Source organism: Pistacia vera, unplaced genomic scaffold (assembly GCF_008641045.1).
Source record: "Pistacia vera cultivar Batoury unplaced genomic scaffold, PisVer_v2 Contig94, whole genome shotgun sequence".
NCBI lineage: Eukaryota > Viridiplantae > Streptophyta > Magnoliopsida > Sapindales > Anacardiaceae > Pistacia > Pistacia vera.
The window spans coordinates 978785-1002938 of NW_022196823.1; the positions used below are offsets into that span (position 1 = coordinate 978785).

Consider the following 24154-nt stretch of genomic DNA (forward strand, 5'->3'; position numbering starts at 1 on the left):
TTTGTTTATTGGATTTCGCTTTCGCAATGGCCTACCAATGATTGAAATCAGTGTTTACTATATATTTTGCTGTAATTTTATAAAATAAAAAACTAAATGTAAATATTGTGAAGTTAATTAACAATCTGACAAGAAAGCTGAAAAAAGATGCCTGGGTACCAAATCTGCAATTTGGTTAAAGTTAATTGTTGATGGTTACGTCATAGAATAAGCCACTGATAGAATTGGATCTGGTAGTGGCGGGTTGCCAGAAGGACTGGACATGTGTGTCCTTGATTGCATGCTCTCTCAAAATATTTCTTTAGACTGCATCAATCGACCTCTCATTGCACTTCAACTATGCTTCATTGGCTGAGCAAAGGGACCTTTTAGAATTTCCAAAACATGGGAGTACGTATTCATATCCCTGGTGAGCTGAGCATCTAAGGGCAGGTCAATTGTTCATTTCTTTTGAATTGGGGCCTGGGCTCTGATTATGCAGGAATTTCAGATGATCATCACCAATTTCGACTCATGAAGAGGAGCTTTAGTGCTTCTGCCAGTTATTGATTTTACCGGCTTCTCACTTGCAACTTGTCCCTTCCCTACGTACCATGTTAATAACAGTTGGCATCAAATTCATCTGTTATGGATTTTCGCATGTTCCCTTGTAGTCTATGTAGTTCAGCTTGAGTTTCGCCAACCTTGGGGTGTGATTGATCGCCAGAAGAGAACACATGAACATCACTTCCAGCCTCAATCCAGCTCAGACCTGGATCCTTTTCCAGCACCAAACCTCTCATCTTTCTCCTCATTGCTGCAACACCGTCCCATCTTCCCACAGCAGCATAAAGATTGGAAAGCAAGATATATGTAGCACTATCCTCAGAATCCAATCCTAAAACTTGCTCTGCTGCATGAGTTCCCATCATGAAATTTCTATTATTGACACATGAGCTTAGCAAAGTTCTCCACAGTTCCAGAAGGTTTTCATTATAAGGGGCCTCAATAATCAAATTTTCTGCCTCATTTAGCAGTCCTGCTCGACTTAACAAACTTACCATGCAAGCGTAATGTTTTGGCCCCGGAATTATGCCATATTCCTTCATATGATTCCACAGAACCTTCCCTCTCTCAACAAACCCACTGTGGCTGCAAGCAGACAACAGACACAAAAATGTTACTTGATCTGGTCTTAGACCTCGTCTTAGGATCGCCTCAAAGAAACTTAATGCCTCCTCTGCCATTCCAAACTGACTATATCCACCAAGCATTGCATTCCAGCACTTCAAATCAGGATCCCGAACTTGACTAAATATTGACTGAGCAGCTTGAAGATCACCATTTTTGGCGTACATATCCACCAGACTCCCACAAACAGACATCTCAACATCATATCGTGTTTTCATAACCTGGGAATGAATCATCTCACCTTGCTTCAAACTTGCAAGGTCAGCACATGCACTTAAAGCTCCACTAAGAGCAAAGCTATCGATCTTGTGGCCTTCTTGACACATTTCACAGAAATATTTAATTGCACATTCCTCATCACCCATTCTAGAATGACCAATGATCATCTCTGTCCACAGAACAACATCCTTTTCTGAAATCAAGTGAAATATTTTCTCAGAAGATTTGGCTTCACCGTTTTTGAAATACATAGACAATAGTGCAGTTCCTACAAAAACGCTCCTATCATATCCAGCTTTTGAAACCAAAGCATGCAAAGGTTTCCCATAATAAGAAGCCGGGAAAGCACAAGTTGCGGATATGATGGCCGCAAAAGTATACTCATCAGGTTCAGGAAACGACAGTCTCAGCAGCTGAACAAACATATCCATTGCCTTTTCCCCATCTCCATTTTCCATATACCCAGCAATCATTGTGTTCCATGAAACTAAATCTACATTTTCACTGCGACTGAAAACACTAAAGGCTGTTTGAGTGGCACCGCAATTAAAGTACATGTCAAGCAAGGCATTTTGTAAAGGCAAATCAGCATTTAAGTTTGATATGATTACTCGGCCATGAATAAATTTTCCACAATTATAATCTCCAACTCTGCTACAAGCATTTAAAACCATTGAATATGTGAATTGGTTAGGAGTTACCCCCGACCTCACCATTGCGCCAAATAGATAAAGCCCTTCATTTATCATATCATTCTTAAAATTCCCAAAAATTATACTATTCCAAGCAATGGCGTCTTTATTATTTATACAAGCGAAAATTCTCTTGGCGGATGCTAAATCTCCACAACTCGAGTACATCCCTAATAAAGATGTTTGAACACAGATATTATTCAAGAATCCGTGTTTCATTACTTGGTTATGAAGTAATGATCCCATCAACCGATCCTCAAGCGACAAAGCCGCCTGTACCAGGCTCGTGAAAGTCGAGCCATTAGGCGTCATGCATTCATATTCCATTCGGGACATTAATTTGAAGGCCATATTTCCACAATTACGATCACGAGAATAGGCTGCAATGAGGGCATTATATGAAACCAGACTTCTGCTTGGCATTCCATCGAACACCCGTTGTGCGTCTCTCAGTGAGCCGCACCGCCAGTACATTGTTATTACATTGTTGAGTAGATATGGAGTTTGGACGTTGATGGGTGTGGCAGTAGTAAGGATGAGAGCGTGAAGTTGACGCGCTCTTTTTAGCGAGCTTATGGAGCTGCATATTTGAATGAGAGTTGCTACAGCAGAGGGTTCATGTGATGGCGGCATAAAAGAGAAAGGATTGCGCAGCTCTGGCTATTTGTTGAAATTTACTCTTAGCGGTTCACTCGCCAATGCAGCCGTTAACAAACACCAAAACGCATCGTTTTGTTGTATGCGTGTTTCACCTTGAATCACATATTTTTTTTCAAGCCTCAACGCAGTCAGTCACCATTTAACTGAAACATTTCAAATTCGAAGCCAATTTGAAGGCTGAAAAAGGCTGAAAATGTCTCGTGGCTCTGAATACTTGCGGCTGTACCGTCTGATCAATGATTCTGTCCGTCCTTACGCCGTTAGTTCTATGATATCTCTTCACTTTATTATTGTCAATATTTTAAATTTTGTTCATCTCTTTAAATTCTGTTACAACTGTATTTGTAGGAATCGGAGGTAGTTTCTTTAACGAAAGAACAGGAGAAAGAACTTCTCGCTTCACTTTCTCAGGTTCTCCTGGAATTCTATTCTTTATCCAACCTAACATCTCTGCTTTCAACACATTTATATACCTCTGTAAATATTTATAGGGTTACTTCTGTTGCAGATTTTGAAAAAAGTGCAGCTATGGACTCGCGAACTTGACTGTGATTCTTCCGATGAACTGGAAACTCATTCTGACGACCATCTCTATTTATCCAAGATAATAGCTGACATGGTAATTAATTCAGTTATAGAGTGGATACTTTGTTCACCTTGTGATGCGTACCTTTATAGATGATAATAGTGTTAATGAGATTTTAGTCACTGCTATATTAGGAATTAGAGCTAGTGTTCAACAGATAAAATGAAGCTAAATATAGAACTTCAAGACAATATTTGCACGGAGCCGAATCTTTTTTTTCATCAGTAGAAGAGGTCTTATTTATGCACACGTTGGATCTTTCTTGAATCTGTTCCATACAGATAAGTCTTCCTCAAATGCAACCTTTAGCACAGCTGTAGTAGGATGGTGTAAAGCTGCCCTGCTTCGTTGGTACTGCTGAGTCAGCTGCCACCTGTTGCTTGATTGCAGGGTAGTTCGATTGGTTAAAACATTCCAGTCTGCAGGTTTTCATTTTCTCTAACAGTGTTCTCTTTTTAGCATCCATAAACGTAATGAAAATGGGAGTATCAGGCATATATTTACTGGAGATGTTATTCTGTTGTCTGTAAAAGTGTGTAAACAGATAGTGATAAATTGAAGAGTTAAATAACTGTATTGTAAATTCTATAGTATATGAAAACAGTGACCGATGGTTCACAACCACATTTGAGGTCTCCATGTTTTGTGTTTTGTTGCAGGTATTTTTGCTTGGTGTTAAGAGTCACTTTGTTCAACATCTGGCTGCCAACATTCTAGTGGTTATCTCTGAGCTTCTTTCTACATCTGTATGCCAATATATCATATTTTACTTTGTATTTGTACATGTGAAGATTATTGTGATGGTAGCTTCATGGTTTTAGTATTATTTCTTTTGCAGGGAAGCAACTGGAATCTTCTTATTCGTTCCTTGTTTTGTTGCATGGAATTGGCAATTATCAATATATTGTCCATTGCTTCAGCACCTTTTAGAGCTGAATCGGGCAATTCACATTTTGATTCATCTAGTTTTGTAGGTGTCATAAAACCTAGATTGAAATATGCTGGGTGGTCAAGTTTGGCTGGAATTGTTCGAATCTTACGGAACATATTGAAAAGTTTGAAGCAAGAGTATGACTATGATGATAGTCTCACTGAAGCGTATTTACATTCAGTCTATTCTTGTCTTTCAACTGTGCCTTGGGATTCCATGGATTTGGTTTGTGGTACTCAAAGTAGTTGTTCTGCAGGTGTTTTACATCTTAGAACTGCTGATGAAGAGCAGTCAAAGGTTGTGTTTCTAGGGAATATTATTCAGTTCTTGTGTTCATTGGTTGAGCATATCAGTTCTGTGGATGATATGGGTTCTTCCCTGGATAAGTATCTGATTCTTAGTGTAGTCAACAAACTTGTACCAAAACTCTTGTTTTGGTGCCTCAATGAACCAGGAGAATGTGTTAGAACTCGCATTTCTCAGTATTTTAGACACAAGTTGCTGGTAAGAGTTTATCTAGTATTTTTCTTGATTAATCTAGAGATTTGGGTCTTTAAAATGCTCTTCAATAACTTTGGTTGGGAAAAGGTTATGTTGGAATATAGTGAAGTATTGGTGGTTGGAAGCTTCTAAGAGCGCGGTTAGTTGCGTTTAGAAAGACTTTTTTAAGATATTTTCTGATTTGTGGAGTAAAGAAATAAAAGAAAGCAAGGAGCTAGACACTAGTGCCACAAAATTGGAGAAACATTTTACATATAAAATATTGTTATTTCAAGGTAGCATCCGTAAATCTGCTGATTGGCTTTTTACTGTATGCAATGCAGCAGTTATTTTGGATGTTGTATTGTTTGCTGTGCCATTGTTTTTCTAAAGTTATTGTTTTCTGAACATCATTACCTATTCTGAAAATTTTATATTAATAAAATAAGTTTCAATTCTTTATCCTTTTCTTAAACTCTTAAGGAAGGATCCAAAACATTTACCTTCTCATGTACCATGAATAGAGCGAATAGTTATTTTCATCTATCTTCTTGTTGAATAAAATGAATGGTAACAATTGTTTTGATTACATTTGTTACATGCTAGTATAAGTGCAAATCTATTTGATTATGCCGCTGATTCAGGACAAGTTATTTCTGTTATATAATATAACTCTTATTAGTCCAACTAAACATTTGCAGGTTCTATTGATTAGGCTGAGTTTCCATGCTCGTCTAGATCATTGCATTCTTCTTTCATGGTTGCAGCTTCTTCATAATTACTTTAAAGAGCTGTTGCAGCAACCTATGACTCAAGTTGAGTCTGTTCAGGATGATTGTTTAGAAGGCTCTCCATTTTTAATGAGTTGTACTGATGGAGAGTTATATAATATGTGTTCACGCCACTTACAGAGACAAGCTGTTTTCCTTTTCCTGAGGTGTTCCTTCACTTTAATCAGCCTGAAAGAAGACACCAAAAAGCATTGTGCATGTTCAGCTGCTGACTCTTGCTTGACCTTTGACACAATTTCTGATTTAGATTGTTGTGGTAGAAAGAAAGGTTTGCTAGAGCTTTATAAGTGGCTTCAAGGGCATCTTCCCTTAGATAAACTTGTGGAGCATGAAACGTACATGGAGAAATGTATTAACTTCTCCTTATCTTTCCTCCAGCTATATATGCATGAGGTTTGTCTTCTGTCCCCAAAGCAATTTTCCGTTTGCTTTTCTATGAGATACGAAGATTGTATGACATTTCTTGATAAATTTTTTGCCTTAAATTTAATTACTGTAATCACATTTCCTACCCTTTTTTCCAATAATCTTCTACATTAAGGAGCTGTATAATATTGTCTAGTTGTATAGAAATCAGTGGCGGACTGCAGACCTTACAAAAATTTTAAGATTTCATTTATAAAATAGCAATTTCATCCTCTAAAAGTTATAATTTTTTCTGTGCACCCCTTATTTGTTAAACTTTACCTTTGTCCCCCGTAAATGCAATTTCTAAATAAATTTTGTGTACTTTTGTCTCCCTCATTCATTAAACATTACATTTTAACCACCTTGCCCCTAAACATAATTTCTTGTTTCTGCCGCTGATAGAAATCCATGCTTCTCAAATAATATCCATTTGTGTTTTTTTCTCATCTCAAATAATATCTATTGTGAGGAAAGTGGTGGTCACGGTTAATTCCAAATTGTGGCTGTGTCGTGTGACTTGAGTCAAGGTTGCTAATTCATGTGAAAGAGCATGTACTTTCTGCTTAATAAATATATTGAGGCAATTTATTCATCTGTCTGAAACATTGAAAAATTTTGGCCATATAAAAAATCATCATATGATCAAATTATATGCAAATTCTACTCAAAAGGCATATGTGATGGCAGTTGTTCTATTTTTGTCAGTTTGACTCTGTCTCTTTGTTGAGTGGTGCATAATATTATGCTTTACTTGTTTTATTTTTTCTCCTACTTATGCTCTCTTAGTGTTCTAAGTTCTACTGTTTTATCTGTCCATTGAAACTACAGGACGATGAATTGTTCAAAATGCTCCTACAATTGCTTAATGTACCATTTTGTGGAAAGAAAAAGTGAGGAAAAAATTCTAGATGCTTTTTCATTGAATGAACGTATTAGGTACTCTTTTAACAGACTTTTGGATTGGATGTAGTGTTGACAGAAGGAATTGGAGTTTTCAGGATGTAAAGGAAGATATTCTTTTTCACCTGTCACACGTTTTCAATCCTGTACACCTATTCCATCTATTTCTTGCAGAGGCGAGTCTTGTATAATATGGCATTTCTTCTAAATTATCAAAATGGAAAAATGAGCACATTATGAGCTTATCTTTTATGCAGTTACACTATGATCATCAAGTGCTTCTTGATTACCTAATTTCGAAAGACACAGGAATTCATTGTGCTGAATATCTCTTAAGGTTTGTATTCTAGTTGGTTTTTTCACATGCTTGTCCTTCTCTTTAACTTGAGAATATTAATTTTGCAGTTGATTGGTATTTCATCTATTGATGGGCTGAGTAGTTGATAGATTTATTTCTTTCTTTTTTAAAAAAATAAAAAAATAATTTGAGTCACTGCTGAATAAAATGTAGACCGGCTTCCTCTGTTGGTATTCAGAAATTTCAGAGGTAAAGTCTTGGTGGCTCTTGTATGGCTTTGGGTTTGTCTACTTTTTATGCAGAGCTTATGGATATTCTTGTAACAATTGATTTGGGGTATAAAAATTGGTTGGCTATATTTATGGATTGAGAGTGAGTCCTATGTCCTCCATCCAATGTTTTTCCAATTAAGAGTACAATCTTCCATGGAAGCTTTTGGTGAAGTTGTCCAATTGCTTTGTGTTGATTAATCCCATGAAGGTTAAATTCACCGATACTTTTCATGAAGAGAACTTTGCTGCACATACTTTAGTCAATAGGGATTTGAGTTTGAATTCCTGCTAGTGGTGGGACTCTCTTCCTACCGGTTTTGCTTTATTTCTTTTGGCTATACTGGCTAGATGTTTTCCTAATTTGTATTGTATGTTATGCATCTTTTTTCTTCATTTCAGTGTATTGATTTCTTTTGAAGGGTTAGNAAAGAAAAGAAAATAAATAAGATATCCTTCCTTGTATACTTAAGATAATTATTGTCAATAAAAATATTAGAAGTCATTATCCAAGGGCAGTCAGCATCCATGTAGCACCAAGGCGTTAACAATATATCCTAAACACAGAAACTCTCATGAGTAAGCATAAGATGAGAGAAAGGCCTTGAAGATTGGCAAGGGATTAGAATTTTAAGCCGGGCAAAAATGCTAGGAGACTCCAAAAAGGAATATCCCTCATGTAAATAAGCAAAAGCAAAGGGAAAAATATTAAGCAGCTTTAGATCCTGTAAGTTCAAATACCTCATTTTTAAAATTAATTACATTAAAGGTGCTAAGGAGCAACATCCTAGTGCGCGAGAAGCACTGAGTGAAACAATCAACTAAGGGAAAATAGAGCAATCATCAGTAAATGAAGCAGCAAATCAATGAAAAGAAACTAATTGATCACAGCCATAGCACACAAGGAAGTACACAACTAGTTCATTGTAAATCTTTCATGACAAATAGACACCATTTTGTAACCAACTCTTGCAGATACTAAAATAATTTGTGGCAACAAAGCCCACCATAATTACAGTATTTTTTTCTGACAACATTCCTTTGGAAACAAGAGGCCAATTGCAACTATATTAAAGAGAGGAAGGCTACATTTCACTTTTTTCAATTGAGGTCCACCAAATCATCATATAATTTAGAGAAGGATTTCTAGCAATCTCATAATATAAATCCTGGATCAAACTAGTCAATATTTAAAATATGGTTCACCTATTTCAAAATTTTCTGTGCTCATTTTATGTTGCCAATTTAAGATTTCAGAACAAATATTTCCTGACGTATATCTTAAATTAAAATAGCTATTCATTTGTGATTTTTAGTACAATCAACCATGTTAGCCTAATAGTTACGATTAATTTCTACAGATCTTCGAACTGTAGAAAAACCACTACTAATTATACTTCACTCTGTTATTTTATGTCTATACTGATTTAACTTTAAACTCAACTAAAAGATATGAGAAAATGAATCAACCCCTGAATAACACTTCCACTTTTAAAACTGTATTCCAAAATCAATCTTTGCTAATTACCCTAATGTATCATGATATATTGAAGAGTAATGATCTCAGAGAGACAATAACAATGCAAAGACACAATTCACAAGGAAAAGTAAAAGATAAACGGAAGGCAGAAGTTCCAAGAAATCAATCACTCATTAGCAATGAAAGAAATGAAGACAAAATACATAAAGATGTCATATACATGAAGAAGTTTAAAAAATATATTACAAATTTATAAGTCGGCCATTCAAAGCTTTGCATTCTTGAATTATATCATCCTCATCAAGAAGCTCCTCCAATGTGAAATTCTCCTTATCCAAAATTGTCTCTACCTGCATTTAGGACACCCCAAAAAAAAAAAAAAAGGCGAAATGAATGGAAAAAAAAATCCTAAAAACAGTTTGGATAAATAATTTTAGAAACTCCAAAACTGAATAAGCAAGGTTATAAATATAACACAGACAAGCAGGTGTTATGACCAAAAATGGAATGAAGAAAAACTCAGGTTAAAGCAAAACCACAAGTTTTGCTTCCATCATAACAAGACAAGCAAAAGCTTTCCTCATACATAGCCGGTTTGGGATGAAGTCTCTGAGATGGCATATTATACATTATGATGAAATAGTCTAAAAGATCCAAACCATGTTGCACGAAACACAGTACTTTTAAAACCTCATTTAGCAAAAGATTTTCAAAGAATGTGAGATGCTCTAGAAATTGGATTTTTTTCATGAATAGATCTAACATCAAAGTACAAATCTTCATCCCACTTGACCAATTTTAGCTTTCTAGTTATAGACAACACATCAGTCAAAAAGATAAGCGAACTGAAACATCTCCTCTCTTCACAGATTTCTTCTGAAAAACTGAAGGTTGATAGTTTCCAGAACCAAGAGACTGACAAAATGGATCAAAGTGTAGTGCGAAAAAAATTGACTCTTTTTATCCAATTTTCTTTTCTTTAAACTAATAAATGGGTTAAAATACAACGTGAAAAAAAAAGTTACTGGAAGTTCATTCTGGAATAGTATGCAGCATCAATGGTGGTCAAATACTCAAGCATCAGTCAATTTCCCTCAAATTGTTTCAATCATTACTGTAGTTTCTCCCTTCTCTTTCTTAAATCTATCTCTTAAATTTCTCATCTTCTTTGCTTGGAAATGCTGAACAGTCGTAGTTACTGATCCTGGTAGCAAATTAAATTTCTTTGGAAGGAACCAATTACAATTTTATCTCTACATATCTCTCATTATGAGAACAATACTAATTCTGCAAGCCACGCAACATGTAGCGCAAAATTATAAAGTTCCTATGTTCTCCTACAGAATGATTCACACATTAGCATCTAAATTAAGCAATCCAATAGCTTCATTATAGAACCCTGTAAACTTCATTAACTGGAGCCCAAATTGCCCATCATCAGCTAACCCACACATTTCTAATGTTCTCAAAATTCATAATTGTCTTTACTATCTCCTAAAAGAGACGAGCTATCCTATGAAAAAGAGTAAAACAATAAACTATTTTATCAAATCCAAACAGATAACACTCTTAACTTAGTTCACCATATCACTATCACATTACAGTTTTGCCGAAAGAAACACTTCCTTGATCACAAAGTCGATTCCTATTTATTCCAAAAACACACCACAACCTAACTAATCATTCATTCAATTCAAAACGAGTAGAATAGTTACGCATATAAATATACATATCCAAAATACAAAAACTCAATCCATAACCAATGTAATCCAAACAACGAACTCTATTTCCACGTAAACATAAAGGCACCAACAAATGCACAAACAGATCACAAATCAAGCAACGAAACAGCCAAAACATAAACAAAACAGAAACGAAAACTCACCGGAGACGCAGTAGACAATCCTGCCATACGCCAAAACATCCTCGCAATCAAACACCGAAACGACCACCAAATTCAGATCTGAACACCGCAAAACCCTAATCGCCAGTCCACCAAACACGCCGCGATGAAACGAAACCCTAGAATCCGAACCGCCAGCGAATCGCAAATCAACAGAGATTAGAATTTCAGATCGAATCGAAAATTTTCAATAGAGAGAGAGAGAGAGAGAGAGAGTGAGAAGAGAACCTGTAATCGGGGGAGAGAAGAGTGTGAATAATATTTTTGGGTAAATAAATTTTGGATGTTAATGTTATGTTATATATGGTAAGTTGTTTTAATTTAATTTAATTTTAGTTTTTTATTTTAAATAATTCGGAATATTATTAGATATTTGCGGCATGTGATGATTAAAAAAAATGGGTATGTTGAGAGAGCTTCGATACAAGTTTATTGGGTTTTCTGTTTTCCCCAACCCCTGAGAGATACCCCCTGATGAGAAATGATAAGTTAGGGAGGTATAAATAATTTGTAAATTCGGGGGCCTTTAATATATCAGGGGGATATATGAAAAACCCCATATCGGTTGGTCCTCTATGTTGGAGGAATTATGTCCATTTGCACTTCCCAAAGGCATTAAATGTCACACTTTCTCCTATTAAATATCTATCTCATGTTGCTTTATATAATAATCTTCAATTTGACTTTATAACTCTCATACTATGTTTCTCCTAATATCTTTAATAAATTCCACAAAATTCAGTATCTTTATTATAATATAATGTTTTTATGACACAATGAAATATAATACAACAAAGTGATGTATTAAAATTGACACAAAAACCCTAAACCCTATTCCAATTCCTTCTATATATGTCCATGTTTATTGTTTTTCACCATTGAAGTAATCATAATATGCTCTTCAGGTTTATTGATACATCGGAATAACTCTGTGGACTTATAATATAATTATTAATGAAATCTTATTAATATGTGTTTATGCCAAAAATGTAAAGAGGGTACAATAAACAAGATTTGTTATTCTTCAAAAAAAAAAAAACAAGATTCGTTAACATCGTTTGATACTTTTAAGTTTGTAAATGAACCAATTTGATGAAAAAGAGGGTGAGTGCAGATTTTAGGCTTACCCTTAGTCGGCCTCTTTTGAAAAACCTTACAATATTGGCCTCCTCAAAAGTGGGAGACGTTTTTAGGATGTTTATGATCATATTCTTGGCAATTTATTCCCATTGAAAATGTTGCTTGAAAAATTGTCATAATTGGTGTAACGAGTATAGTGGCATTGAATGTTCTCTTTACATTTAAGGACGATGGAAATTGTGTTTCATAAGAATCAAGTTTGTGTCATGAGAGAGGAAATAAGATGATACTTAGGTCTATTTCCCATTTTAATTGGGGTCTCATGTTTTGGTTGTCCCAAACAAATTTCTTGTTGTTGGCATGTTGATTTCCTTTAGGGGGTGTTTGGTTTAGGAAATGCTAGATTACTAGGAATGTTGGATTACTGGAATCTTATATTACTTTGAAGATTACTGGAAATCTTTAAGAAAATGTGTTTAGTTAGTTGGTGGCTATATTATATTAATATGTTTGGTTAGGGAGAATAAATTGGTGGATATGTTATTTAAATTATTAAATTGTCCATTTTTTTAATATTAATATAATATTATTTTTATTATTAATTTTTAAATAATTTCTTTTAACCCCCAATATTTCAAATTTAGCTAAAACACTCCCGCTTATATAAAACTTTAATTTATGATGAAATCAGCCCCACCCCCTGCCATCGCCTGCTACCACTGCAAACCATCGTCGGAAGTCTCTGAAAAGCACCGTGAGTAGCTCACCATGACCATGAGGCTCCGATATGATCGTTTATGGCCATATTGATGGCCGAAAACGACCACATCAGGCTAGATCTAGTCGCTAATAGCCAGGGATCTGGCCGGTAACGGCCAAATCTGGCTTGATATGGCCGTTTTGGGCCACCAATATAGCCGAAAACGGCCATATTGAAGCCTCCTGGAGCCTCCCATTGAATCTCAGTATTTTTTGGGGACTCCAGCGACTTTCCGGCAGTGGTCTGTGGTGATTGGCCTGCTGTCGGTGGTGGTGGCTGGGTGGCAGTGGTGGTCTGTAATTTGTTTTAAATATAATGGTATTATTGTCCAAAAATTTAATTAAACAAAGGTAAAATTGAAATGGTATATTAATGTAAATTTATTTTAAAATAGGGGCATTATTGTCCAAAATTTTTATTAATAAGGGGTAAAAGTGTAACGAAAATAAGATTACCAATGTAATCTTACAGTACTTCAGAAAATAGAGGTAATCAGATTACCTTCAATATTACCAACATTAACAACTATTGGTAATGCAAGATTACCGGAATCTTATATTACTTGACAACCAAACATGGTAATCAAATAATATAAGATGACATAACCCCAGTAATCTTCCATTACCTCCAACCAAACGCCTCCTTAAAATTATCCACTGATTTTCCTTTAACTGATGTGGGTTAGGGAATCTAGGCTTTAATATTTTGGGTTAGGACAATTTTTTTCAACATAGCTACGAGTCAAATATTGATCCTTTGACAATTTGTTACCTATGGGAGGATTTTTAATTTTTTCTAGGGTGTCCGAGCTTGTTTATGATCATCTTAACTAGTCCTTAGGGTCTATTAAACATTCTACAAGCCCAATAGATTAAGTAAGACACAGATATGTTAGGTGATAGGTAAGTCACAAATGTGGTAGGTGACCACTTTGTGTGATTCAAACATAAGACCTTTATGTAACCTATAGTTTTGTCATCTGGCCACAAGTTAAGTGGTTAGGGCTTCGTTTGGTTCACAATTGGGTGTTTTTGGGAAAAGTTTTCTGAAAAAAGTAAAAAAAAAGTTGAATTGGGCAGGTATTACGATGTAGGATTTATAAATTAATAAAATACCCCCTATATTTGTTTATTTATAAAACACCCCCTATAATAAAATCTTAAAAGTTAACAAAAACACCCCCAACCCAATGTCAAATACGGACAGCCGGCCACCACCGCCAGAGGGTGGCCGGGTTCACCGTATTGGTGCATAACCGGCTGGATCTTGCCAATCGTGCGCTGATATGGCCTTTGCTGGCCAGATCCACGGTGGATCTGGCCGACAAAGGCCAGATCTACGGCTAGATCTGGCCGTATTTTCTCGTCAACGACGACCAACAAACGGTCGTCGTTGATGGTCAACGACGACCGTTTGTTGGCCGTCGTTATAAACCATTACGGCCAAAGATCTGGCCGTCAACGGCCAGATCTTTGGCCTTAGATCTAGCCTTTTCCGGCTAGATCCACCGTGGATCTGACCGAAAAAGGCTAGATCGGCGCACTACCGGCCAGATTTAGCCGGTAGTGCGCCATCCTAACAGATTCCGGCTATTTTCCGGCAGTGGTGGCCGGAATCTGGTAAATATGAATTACTGGGGTGTCTTTGTAATTTTTTAAAAAATATTTAGGAGTATTTAATTAAATTATCAAATTTAAGGGTTTTAAAAAAAGTTGAATAATATTGGGAGTAGTATTCCCAAAAATCAAAGTTTTTGGGTATTTTACTGTTTAACTTTTTTGGGAATACTAAAAGTAGTATTCCCAATTGGCAACCAAACGGAGCCTAGGATTTTTAATTTGAATCCACCTTCTTTTTCTTTTTTTACTATTTACAATATTCCCACAAAACACAAAAGGAGTTAATGAACAAATGAACCATTAACAAGCTTGGATTGGGTATTCTCATCCTCAATGTGTGTGGTAGCTTGCATTGGGTATTCTCTCTCTAGTTGTTTTTCTCTCTCTTTTGTTGTGTCAAGCCTTGTAATAGGGTTTACATAGAAGTGGATTAGGAAAAAGGGATCTATTAAGTTTCCATCTTTAATAGAAGCCCATAGCATTTAGTTATCTCATAACTAAGAGTGGATCTATTGGCATCCCATTAATGGACAAAAGAAGCCTAACTTTTTTTTGTTTTTTAGCTATTCAAATCCTTTTTGGAACAAAAAGATAGTTAATGGAGGAAGAAGATCTAAAATATGATATATTAGGTTACAAGCAATATAAAATTGTAACTTTTTAATTACTTCACATATAGTTTTATTGTTTTTTATTCTAAGTTTGGTAACTATTTTAATCCATATATTTTTTGTATTGTTTAACTATATTATATATGCTCTTGGGATTATTTGTAAAGATTACATTTTTAGCTTCAATTTTTTCTAAACTTTCTTTTAATTATCTAAAATTTTATTTTTTGAATAATGATGGTGCGGTATGTAACATAAGTCAAGGGAATGAAATGCTAACTTTTCTAAAATAGTGAAAAAAAACAAAATTTGAATGAAAGACATTTATGGAATTTATGGGGTGCTAGAAGAAAAACAATTTTAATTTTAAAATTTGAAATAGGGTGTCTTAAGAAATATGGCTCATTCAGTTCATTAGTGGAGTGCCAATAAGTCCACTTCAAAACTAAATTTAGAGTGGATCTATTGGCAGCCCATTACTGGACTATAGAAGCCCACTTTTTGATAAATTTTATAATGACAAATTTATCTCTATATTAAATTATTAAATTTATCTTTAATTTCACATTCTTTATAAATGCTTTTGACACCCCACTTTTATTTTGTAAACTTTAATTTTGTTTAGTTATTCAAAATATTATTAGAACAAGAAGATAGTTTAATGGAAGAAGAAGGTTTACAATAGGATATATCAAGTTACAAGCAATATAAAATTGTAAGTTTTTAATTGCTTCACATATTAATTTAGTGTTATTGTTTTCTTCAAAGAATTGATATCTATTTTAATCATTTTTTTTTTTTGTTTAATTGTATTAACATACATTTGTAGACGGTAAAATCTACGGTTATGGACGGACTAATCCTATGAGGTTGAGGCCACTGACGATCTACTGAACCTAAGAACAAGCGTGAAGCTCACGTAAAACACCGGTGTGGTGTGTCTGTCGTAGGCACTCTGACGCTTAAGTTAGCAAGGCTGAAAAAGACCATTTAGTGAGGGCTAAGGGGAGGAAGGGTTACCGAAGTCTGATCAGAAATTAGAGCTACGACGAAGGTGTTTAGTTCTTGGGAGCCAGTAGGTGGTATTGAATTATGGATCAGAGGCAAGACCTCTAATTATATAGTGTTCATAGGATTTTTGAATCCTAGCAAGACTCTGACTCCATAGTGGTAGAATTCCAGTAAATAGGAAAGACTTGATTTACTTACATTCGTAGGAGTAAAAGTCGCAATTCAAGCAAGATTCAGGATATTAGATGAATTAGGATGTAGATGAAAATAGGAAGTGGATGAAAGAAGGTTTAAGTAGAACTCTAGGTTCTTGGAGTGATCTTGGGTCGATGGGCTTAGGCCCAAGTAAACCAATCGGTAAGGCCCAATTCGGGGTGAGGCCTTAGTGATTGGATGATTCACTTTATAACTAGCCAGGTTGGTGTAGTGGGTTGGCCCATAGTGTGGGTCTTAATGTAGGCCCAACCAGAGTTGGGCCATGGCTTCGAACACATAGTAGGTGTTTCATGTTTGGGCCTGATAAGACCCAAAATGATTTTTAGCCCGTACAACATTCGAGATAAATAACATAGGAATAAAATCACATCACAGAAAGAGACACGATATTTACATGGTTCGGCATAACCTGCCTACATCCATGAATAAGAGAAATCCACTATAGTTTCATGAACACGATATACAAGAGTACACAATACCATAAACCTAGTACATAATTAACAGAGCGGAAACAACCCTAGTTTCTAACCACGCTCAACCTAGTATCTAGGCGGAAACAATCCCAATTTCTAAGACACTTTACCCATGGTGTTTAATAACCCTTACATCAAATACCTTGTATTCTCACATTCTCTCATAACTTTAAATTGGTTCTCACCCCTATATTTATAGGTAGTATATGAGATATTTTTTTCCTAATAGGATTCATATTTCAATTCCTAATAGAACCTTTAAATTCTATTCCTATTTACAATTGTATTCTTTATTAAGTAGTTTTCCTTAAGACAAATAATTTCATATGGAAACAAATAGGAAAGTGAGCCACAATATCCCAACAATCTCTACCTTGGCAAGTTTTCCATCACAGCGATGAACGTGAGAGTTTTTCTTCACTGCGATGAACATGATGAAGATAACACTCCACCATCACGGCATCTAGGTCATAGAGTAACTATGTCAAATTTTTCTAGCATCCAAGTCACATAGTAACCATGCCAAATTTTCTCGCCAAGATTTGAGAACCTCTCCACCTACAACTTAAACCCGTTGTAGTTTGTCTCTTATGTGCATACACCATCTCGAAAGAAATCATCTCCCAACTCGCAACTTGGAGCTCTTACCAACTTGGAACTCATCTCCAAGGTCTCTTATGTGGCCGTCTAGATCCAGAATTATTACATGAAGTTTTATAAAAGTCACAAATAACCCCTAGAAAATTATACATAACAATTGAAAAACTACAACCAACTATTTTCTATGAAGTTATATGACAAACTCCGGACAAAAGCCGGGGTAAGCTCGAGTATTAAAAACATAAAGCTCGAGCTTGCATTTTATAAATGAACGTTAACCCTCCAGTTTTTACATCCTTGTGTGTGTGTGTGTGTGTATATATATAACACAGAAATCTGTACCAGCCAACGAGATCCGATTGACCTTGTCAGGATCGGAACTGATGTGGGTGTGATTACGGGTAATCAATGTGTGTGTGTGTGTGTGTATATATATAACACAGAAATCTGTACCAGCCAACGAGATCCGATTGACCTTGTCAGGATCGGAACTGATGTGGGTGTGATTACGGGTAATCAACAATGAGTGAATGATAATGCCAGAAAGTAAATGACAAAGAGAACTTTTAAAGTGGTTCGACGAAGTTAACTGCCTACGTCCACTGTGTTTTGTGTATATGTTGTGAGAGCTTATAATATAGTTGTAATCCAGAATTCGTGTCCCCCTCCTCATCGTTTTAGGGGGTATATATACAAGATTTACATAAAGGAAAGAGCAAAATTAAGGGGATTACAAATGATTTGAATCACAATTATGATATCCTTGCGATTGAGCGCTATGATCGCGCAATGATAACCGTTGATCCAGTCATTCCCACGATATATGAGATCTGAAGTAATCTAGGGATTGATTGATTATTTCCTAATATTGTCCGCGACTAGCTTGTGCTGGGTCAAGCTACGACTTGACGAGATTATGTTGGGTCAATCAATCATAGTTACTAAGGTCATTCTAGGCTAAGCTATATCCTCGCGTTGGCCCGAGCTTGGCGGAAAAACCACACTCAACATTTACCCCCTAGTGTTTGATGCTCGTTTGGGGCTTCGAAGACTATTGCTCGATTTGACACCAAGCTCGGCTTCAATAGTGAGTCTCTGAGTGCATACTCAATTGGGCTTCCACGATCGACCTTACGTCTGGTGGATGTTCTTCACACTTGGACATTATTACTTGTGCCACCTGTCAAAATTCAGAATACAAAAAGTCAGGGTATAAATGGAATTTCCACATGGTCAGTTGAATTAAATGCGGCAACCTTTGTCAGTTATGTTTCGTCACGCATGGATGATAACAATTGTTCACGTGTGAGCGTCGTGCGACGACGGTTATCATTTTCGATTCGTCGCACCTCGTGGATGGTCAATAGGTGGCCACGTCCAAGGGCTGAGATCGCTCAACGAATGAAGGGCTAGGATCAGTTAGGGCTGCAAACGAACGAAACAGTTCGCGAACAACTTGTTGTTTGTTCGATTATTGTTTGATAATGTTCGCGAACATTTGTTCGCGAATAGTTTGATATTCGTTCGATAATATGTTCAATCGAGTTCGAACAGGGGTTGTTCGTTCGATTATGTTCGCGAACATTATACATTCGACTGATCCATCCGTTCGCGAATAATCGTTCGATTATTCGTTCGTTTATGTTCGAAAAACATATTATGCATTATTATAATTTAATTTTTTTTTCATTTTTATATTATGTTTGATTTAGTTTGGATGAAATTTTTTTAATGGTAATCAATAATAAAATATTATGATACTTTTGTTTTTCTTATATATATAATATGTTTGGATTTTTTTTGTTTCCAAATGTCATCAATAATTAAATATATAAGTATATAGCATTTTGATTAAAAAGTAATAAATTATTATGATACATAGCATGACAAATTTAATAACATAATAGATTGTATAATCAAGTGATATATAATATAATAAATCCAATAACATAATAGCTTCATATTTTTCCAAATGTAATCAATAATTAAATATTATAAGATAGCATTTCAATTAATAAACAATAAATATAATATGGTAAATTGATAAACATAACATATTGTATAATCAAGTGATGTATAGCATAACAAATTTAATAATATAATAGTTTTATTAAACCTAAATTAATCACGCATTTGTATTGATCATATATTAAAATAAACCGTCATACCACAATGAATTTATAGGTGTTGATACAAAATATATATGTAGACAATAGTGATATATATATATATCAGTTCCTATGTTAATAGGAGTGGGACTTCTACTTTTTCCGACAGCAACAAAAAATCTTCGCCATATGTGGGCTTTTCCTATTATTTTATTGTTAAGTATAGTTATGATTTTTTCGGTCGATCTAGCTATTCATCAAATACATAGCAGTTGTATCTATCAATACGTATGGTCTTGGACTTGGACCATCAATAATTATTTTTCTTTAGAGTTCGGACATTTTATCGATCCACTTACTTCTATTATGTCATATATATATATATATATATATATATATATTATATTGTCTCAACACTTGTACATTCAATTGTGGTATGACGGTTTATTTTAATATATGATCAATACAAATGTGTGATTAATTTAGGTTTAATAAAACTATTATATTATTAAATTTGTTATATATATATACAGTAAAACCTCTCTATAGTCATAATGATGGGACCAGCTAATTTTATTACTATAAGGAGGTTATAACTTAATGGAGGTGTAATTACAAAAAGTATAATTTTGATTTCTTATTTTTTAATTCATACTTTAGTAGTATAGTATTAGGATTTCAATTCATATTTTAGTAGTATTAGGATTTCAGTTTAGTCCTTTAATTGCCTACTTTTGAAATGGATAGAAGATCTTATCTTGGAACTAGTAAAGATAAGTGTCATTGATGGAACTATAAATACAGTTGATGCATGGTCAACTAATGTGAAGCCACAGACAATTGCCAATAATTTTAAGCATTGTAAAATTAGGACCCCCAATTTCGATGAATTGTAAGTTACAAATGAAGTGGACGAGGAAAATAAAGGAGTCATCGCAAAATTGAGTGATCAGATTCGACAATTTCACTATACTAATCAAATTGATATTAATGTCTTCTTCAATCATTCAAATGAACAACAAATCGTGTATGCTTTAAGCGAAGAAGAAATTATTGCTACAATTAGATAAAAAGATAAAGGAAATAATCCTAAGGATGATAGTACGAAAATACAAAAAGTTTTCGTGCCATAAAGCTCTAAAAATGCTTGAGAAGCTAAAAATATTTTTACTTCAACAAGAATGTGTTCATGCTAGCAAGTTATTAAATACTAGCAAAGTAAAAGATGTGATAACAACTCGAAAATATAAATCATTGTCCCAAACAATTTTAAATAAATATTTTATTTCATCTTAAACCTTTAATGTAACATAACATATATTTTTTGGTAATATACAAATAATTATTACTATGTGGAGGCAATTTCCTTAAGACCGGAATTAGAAAAATTATAACTTATTACAATGTGGAGTTTATTCTTATTTATAACTATCCCAAATTGGGACTAGAATTTTTTATGACTATGTAGAGTTTATTCCTCTATAGAGTATCACTATAGAGAGGTTTTACTGTATATCTGTTTTGAAAATCCAAAGTCCAAAGTTGAAACCCACATTTTCCCGGCCCAAATTTTAAAAATCCAAGTCCAAACCCACAATTTGTTTTGAACAATTTATTGTTCTGTTTAATTTATTTTGAAGTTTTATTATTTATGATGTTTAGTTATTTTAATTTACTGAGTTTTTATTGATTTATTTAAAATATAAATATAGATAGAGAGTTGGTTTATTTTCAAATGTTGAATTAAATGGGTATGAATTATAAATTGTTGTATATTTGTTTTTTTATAGCATGAATTGGAAAGTTAGTGTATATTTTTTATTCGAACAGGTGTTCGAACGAGTTATTTGAAGAGGTATTTACAAGTTATCGAACGAGTTATTCGAACAGGTATTTACAAATTATCGAACAAGTTATTCAAACAGGTATTTACAAGTTAGTCGAACGAGTTAGTTGAACGAACACGAACGAGCTTTTTGTTAATTGAACGAACACGAACACACATCCTGTGTTCGTTCAAGTTCGAACATGAACAGGAACACGAACAATCGAACATGCTTATCGAATGATTTTCGAATGGGCTTGTTCATTCGTGTTTGGTTCGATTGCAGGCCTAGGATCAGTTGTGAGTTGATGGTCGAGATTGAACTTCGCCCTTTCGTCTTCCATGCAAAAATCAGTATAAAAGGTGGCAAATACTCAGAATAGTTATTCTGAAAGTTCTTCCACCCTCTTGCTTTTCTTTGCCATTGCTCTTACGTCGTCACGGTGGTCTTTCTTATAAGTTCTCAGCGTGCTTCTTTATTCCAGTAAAACTTCTTTCTCTTCCTTGCTCATTTCTCTGACTTTTGTGCTAAAGGGTGATTGCTATAGTGCCCACATTGGATGTTTCAAGATTTTAGTAGGGTTTTTGGGGTGCGTTTTCGACGGTCTTGAGTTCTCCCGACCAAATGTATACACCATAATTCAAATGGGGATTTTAGGACCACATCAAAAAATATCCTGACCCAAAATGCTTAGTATATGACTTTTTACGCTTTTTCAAAGTTTTAATCTTCAAAAAATCATTAAAAAAATCCGCTCCTGCGAATTGCTTCCTTTTTTTTTGCATTTGGTTCTTTGCATTTTCTCCACCAAACCAGATCAAAAGGAAGACCTTTGAAAAGATCGTCTCTTGGTGCGCACGCCCCCGGTGTGCAACAAAAAGAAGATTTTTAGTGCACACCAAGTCTACACACCACAATTCAAATGGAGATTTTAGGAGAACAACAAAATAAACCCAAAACCAAAATGCTTAGTATATGATTTCATACGATTTTCTAAAGTTTTAATCTTGAAAATATCATTAAAAAAAATCCGCTTGTGCTAATTGCTTCATTTTTTGCGTGCATTTTTCTTCACCACCATGCAAAAAACCACAACATTCAAATTTCAGCCCCTTCCTATGCATCGAAAACCTAGTTTGGGGGAATGGAGGTTAATGTGGGCTATGTTTGCCTTTGGTGTGCACTAAAAACCTTCTTTCGAATAGATCTTACCCCACAAAGTTCAGGATCTCCCGACCAAATGTATACACCACAATTCAAATGGGGATTTTAGGAGCACAACAAAACAAACTTCGACTCAAAATGCTTAGTATATGATTTTTTACGATTTTCCAAAGTTTTAATCTTAAAAAAATCATTAAAAAAATCAGCGTGTGTGAATTGCTTCCATTTTTTTACGTTAGGTTTCTTGTATTTTTCTTCCCCACCATGCAAAGAAACCAAAACTTTCGAATTTCAGCCCCCTCCGATGCATCGAAAACCTAGTTTGGGGGGATGGAGGTTAATGTGGGCTGTGTTTGCCCTTGGTATGCACCAAAAACCTTATTTTGACAAGATCGTCACTCAAAAAGTTCAAGATCTCCCGACCAAATGTATACACCATAATTCAAATGCGGATTTTAGGAGCACAACAAAACAAACCCAGACCCAAAATGCTTAGTATATGATTTTTTACGAATTTTCGAAGTTTTAATCTTAAAAAAATCATTAAAAAAATCTGCTAATGCGAATTGCTTCCTTTTTTTTTTTTTTTCCTTAGGTTCCTTGCATTTTTCTTCACCACCATGATAAAAACCACAACTCTCAAATTCCAGCCCCTTCTAGGGCACCGAAAACCCAGTTTGGGGGAATGGAGGTTAATGTGGGCTGTGTTTGCCCTTGGTGTGCACCAAAAGCCTTCTTTTGACAAGATCGTCCCCCACAAAGTTCATAATCTCCCAACCAAATGTATACACCATAATTCAAATGAGGATTTTAGTAGCACAACAAAACAAACCCCGACCCCAAATGCTTAGTATATGATTTTTTTATGATTTTCCAAAGTTTTAATCTTCAAAAAATCATTGAAAAAATCCACTCCTGCGAATTGTTTCCTTTTTTTTTTTTTTTTTTTTTTTGTTTTTTTTGCGTTTGGTTCCTATGCGATTTTCTCGCACCACTAAGGAACAACAACTAGATTCAAAAGGACGACCTTCGAAAAGATCATCCCTTGATGCGCACGCCCTCGGTGTGTAGCAAAAAGAAGGTTTTTGGTGCATACCAAGTGTATATACCACAATTCAAAAGGGGATTTTAGGAGCACAACAAAACAAACCCCAACCCAAAATGCTTAGTATATGATTTTTTTTACAATTTTTCAAAATTTTAATCTTAAAAAAATCATTAAAAAAATCCACTCGTGCGAATTGCTTCCTTTTTTTTGCGTTAGGTTCCTTGCATTATTCCTCACCACCATACAAAAAACCACAACTTTCGAATTCTAGTCCCTTCTTGTGCACCGAAAACCCATTTTGGGGGAATGGAGGTTAATGTGGGTTGTGTTTGCCCTTGGTATGCACCAAAAACCTTCTTTTGAAAAGATTGTCCCCCACAAAGTTAAGGATCTCACAACCAAATGTATACACCACAATTCAAATGGGGATTTTAGGATCACAACAAAATAAACCCCAACCCAAAATGCTTAGTATATGATTTTTTACGATTTTCCAAAGTTTTAATCTTAAAAAAATCTGCTCGTGCGAATTGCTTCCTTTTTTCTTTGTTAGGTTCTTTGCATTTTTCTTCAGCACCATGCAAAAAACTAAAACTTTCGAATTTCATCCACTTCTTGTGCATCAAAAACCCAGTTTAGGGGAATGGAGGTTAATGTGGGTTGTGTTTACCCATGGTGTGCACCAAAAACCTTCTTTTGAAAAGATCGTCCCCCAAAAAGTTCAGGATCTCCTGGCCAAATGTATACACCACAATTCAAATGGGGATTTTAGGAGCACAGGCAAACAAACACCTACCCGAAATGCTTAGTATATGATTTTTTACGATTTTCCAATGTTTTATCCTTGAAAA

The 24154-nt window shown here is 34.9% G+C and overlaps 2 protein-coding genes across 2 annotated transcripts; one reads left to right on the plus strand and one right to left on the minus strand.

The window, feature by feature from the left end:
* Positions 1–115: 115 nt before the first annotated feature.
* Positions 116–2862, minus strand: LOC116120512 (pentatricopeptide repeat-containing protein At3g50420). The gene has a single exon (XM_031406456.1). It carries the CDS (start codon positions 2712–2714, stop codon positions 597–599), a length of 2118 nt encoding a protein of 705 aa, XP_031262316.1. The 5' UTR covers positions 2715–2862; the 3' UTR covers positions 116–596.
* Positions 2863–2930: 68 nt separating this feature from the next.
* Positions 2931–7465, plus strand: LOC116120553. The gene is made up of 10 exons (XM_031406504.1): positions 2931–3000; positions 3090–3152; positions 3250–3360; positions 3987–4073; positions 4166–4762; positions 5440–5922; positions 6766–6827; positions 6908–7013; positions 7095–7174; positions 7438–7465. Exons 1-10 carry the CDS (start codon positions 2935–2937, stop codon positions 7463–7465), a joined length of 1683 nt encoding a protein of 560 aa, XP_031262364.1. The 5' UTR covers positions 2931–2934.
* Positions 7466–24154: the final 16689 nt, after the last annotated feature.

Coding starts and splice junctions, on each gene's coding strand:
- LOC116120553 (XM_031406504.1), top strand. CDS start 2,935: ATGTCTCGTGGCTCTGAATACTTGCGGCTGTACCGTCTGATCAATGAT. Junction 3,153..3,249: donor TTCTCGCTTCACTTTCTCAG/GTTCTCCTGGAA, acceptor CTTCTGTTGCAG/ATTTTGAAAAAAGTGCAGCT. Junction 4,763..5,439: donor ATTTTAGACACAAGTTGCTG/GTAAGAGTTTAT, acceptor AAACATTTGCAG/GTTCTATTGATTAGGCTGAG.
- LOC116120512 (XM_031406456.1), bottom strand. CDS start 2,714: ATGCCGCCATCACATGAACCCTCTGCTGTAGCAACTCTCATTCAAATA.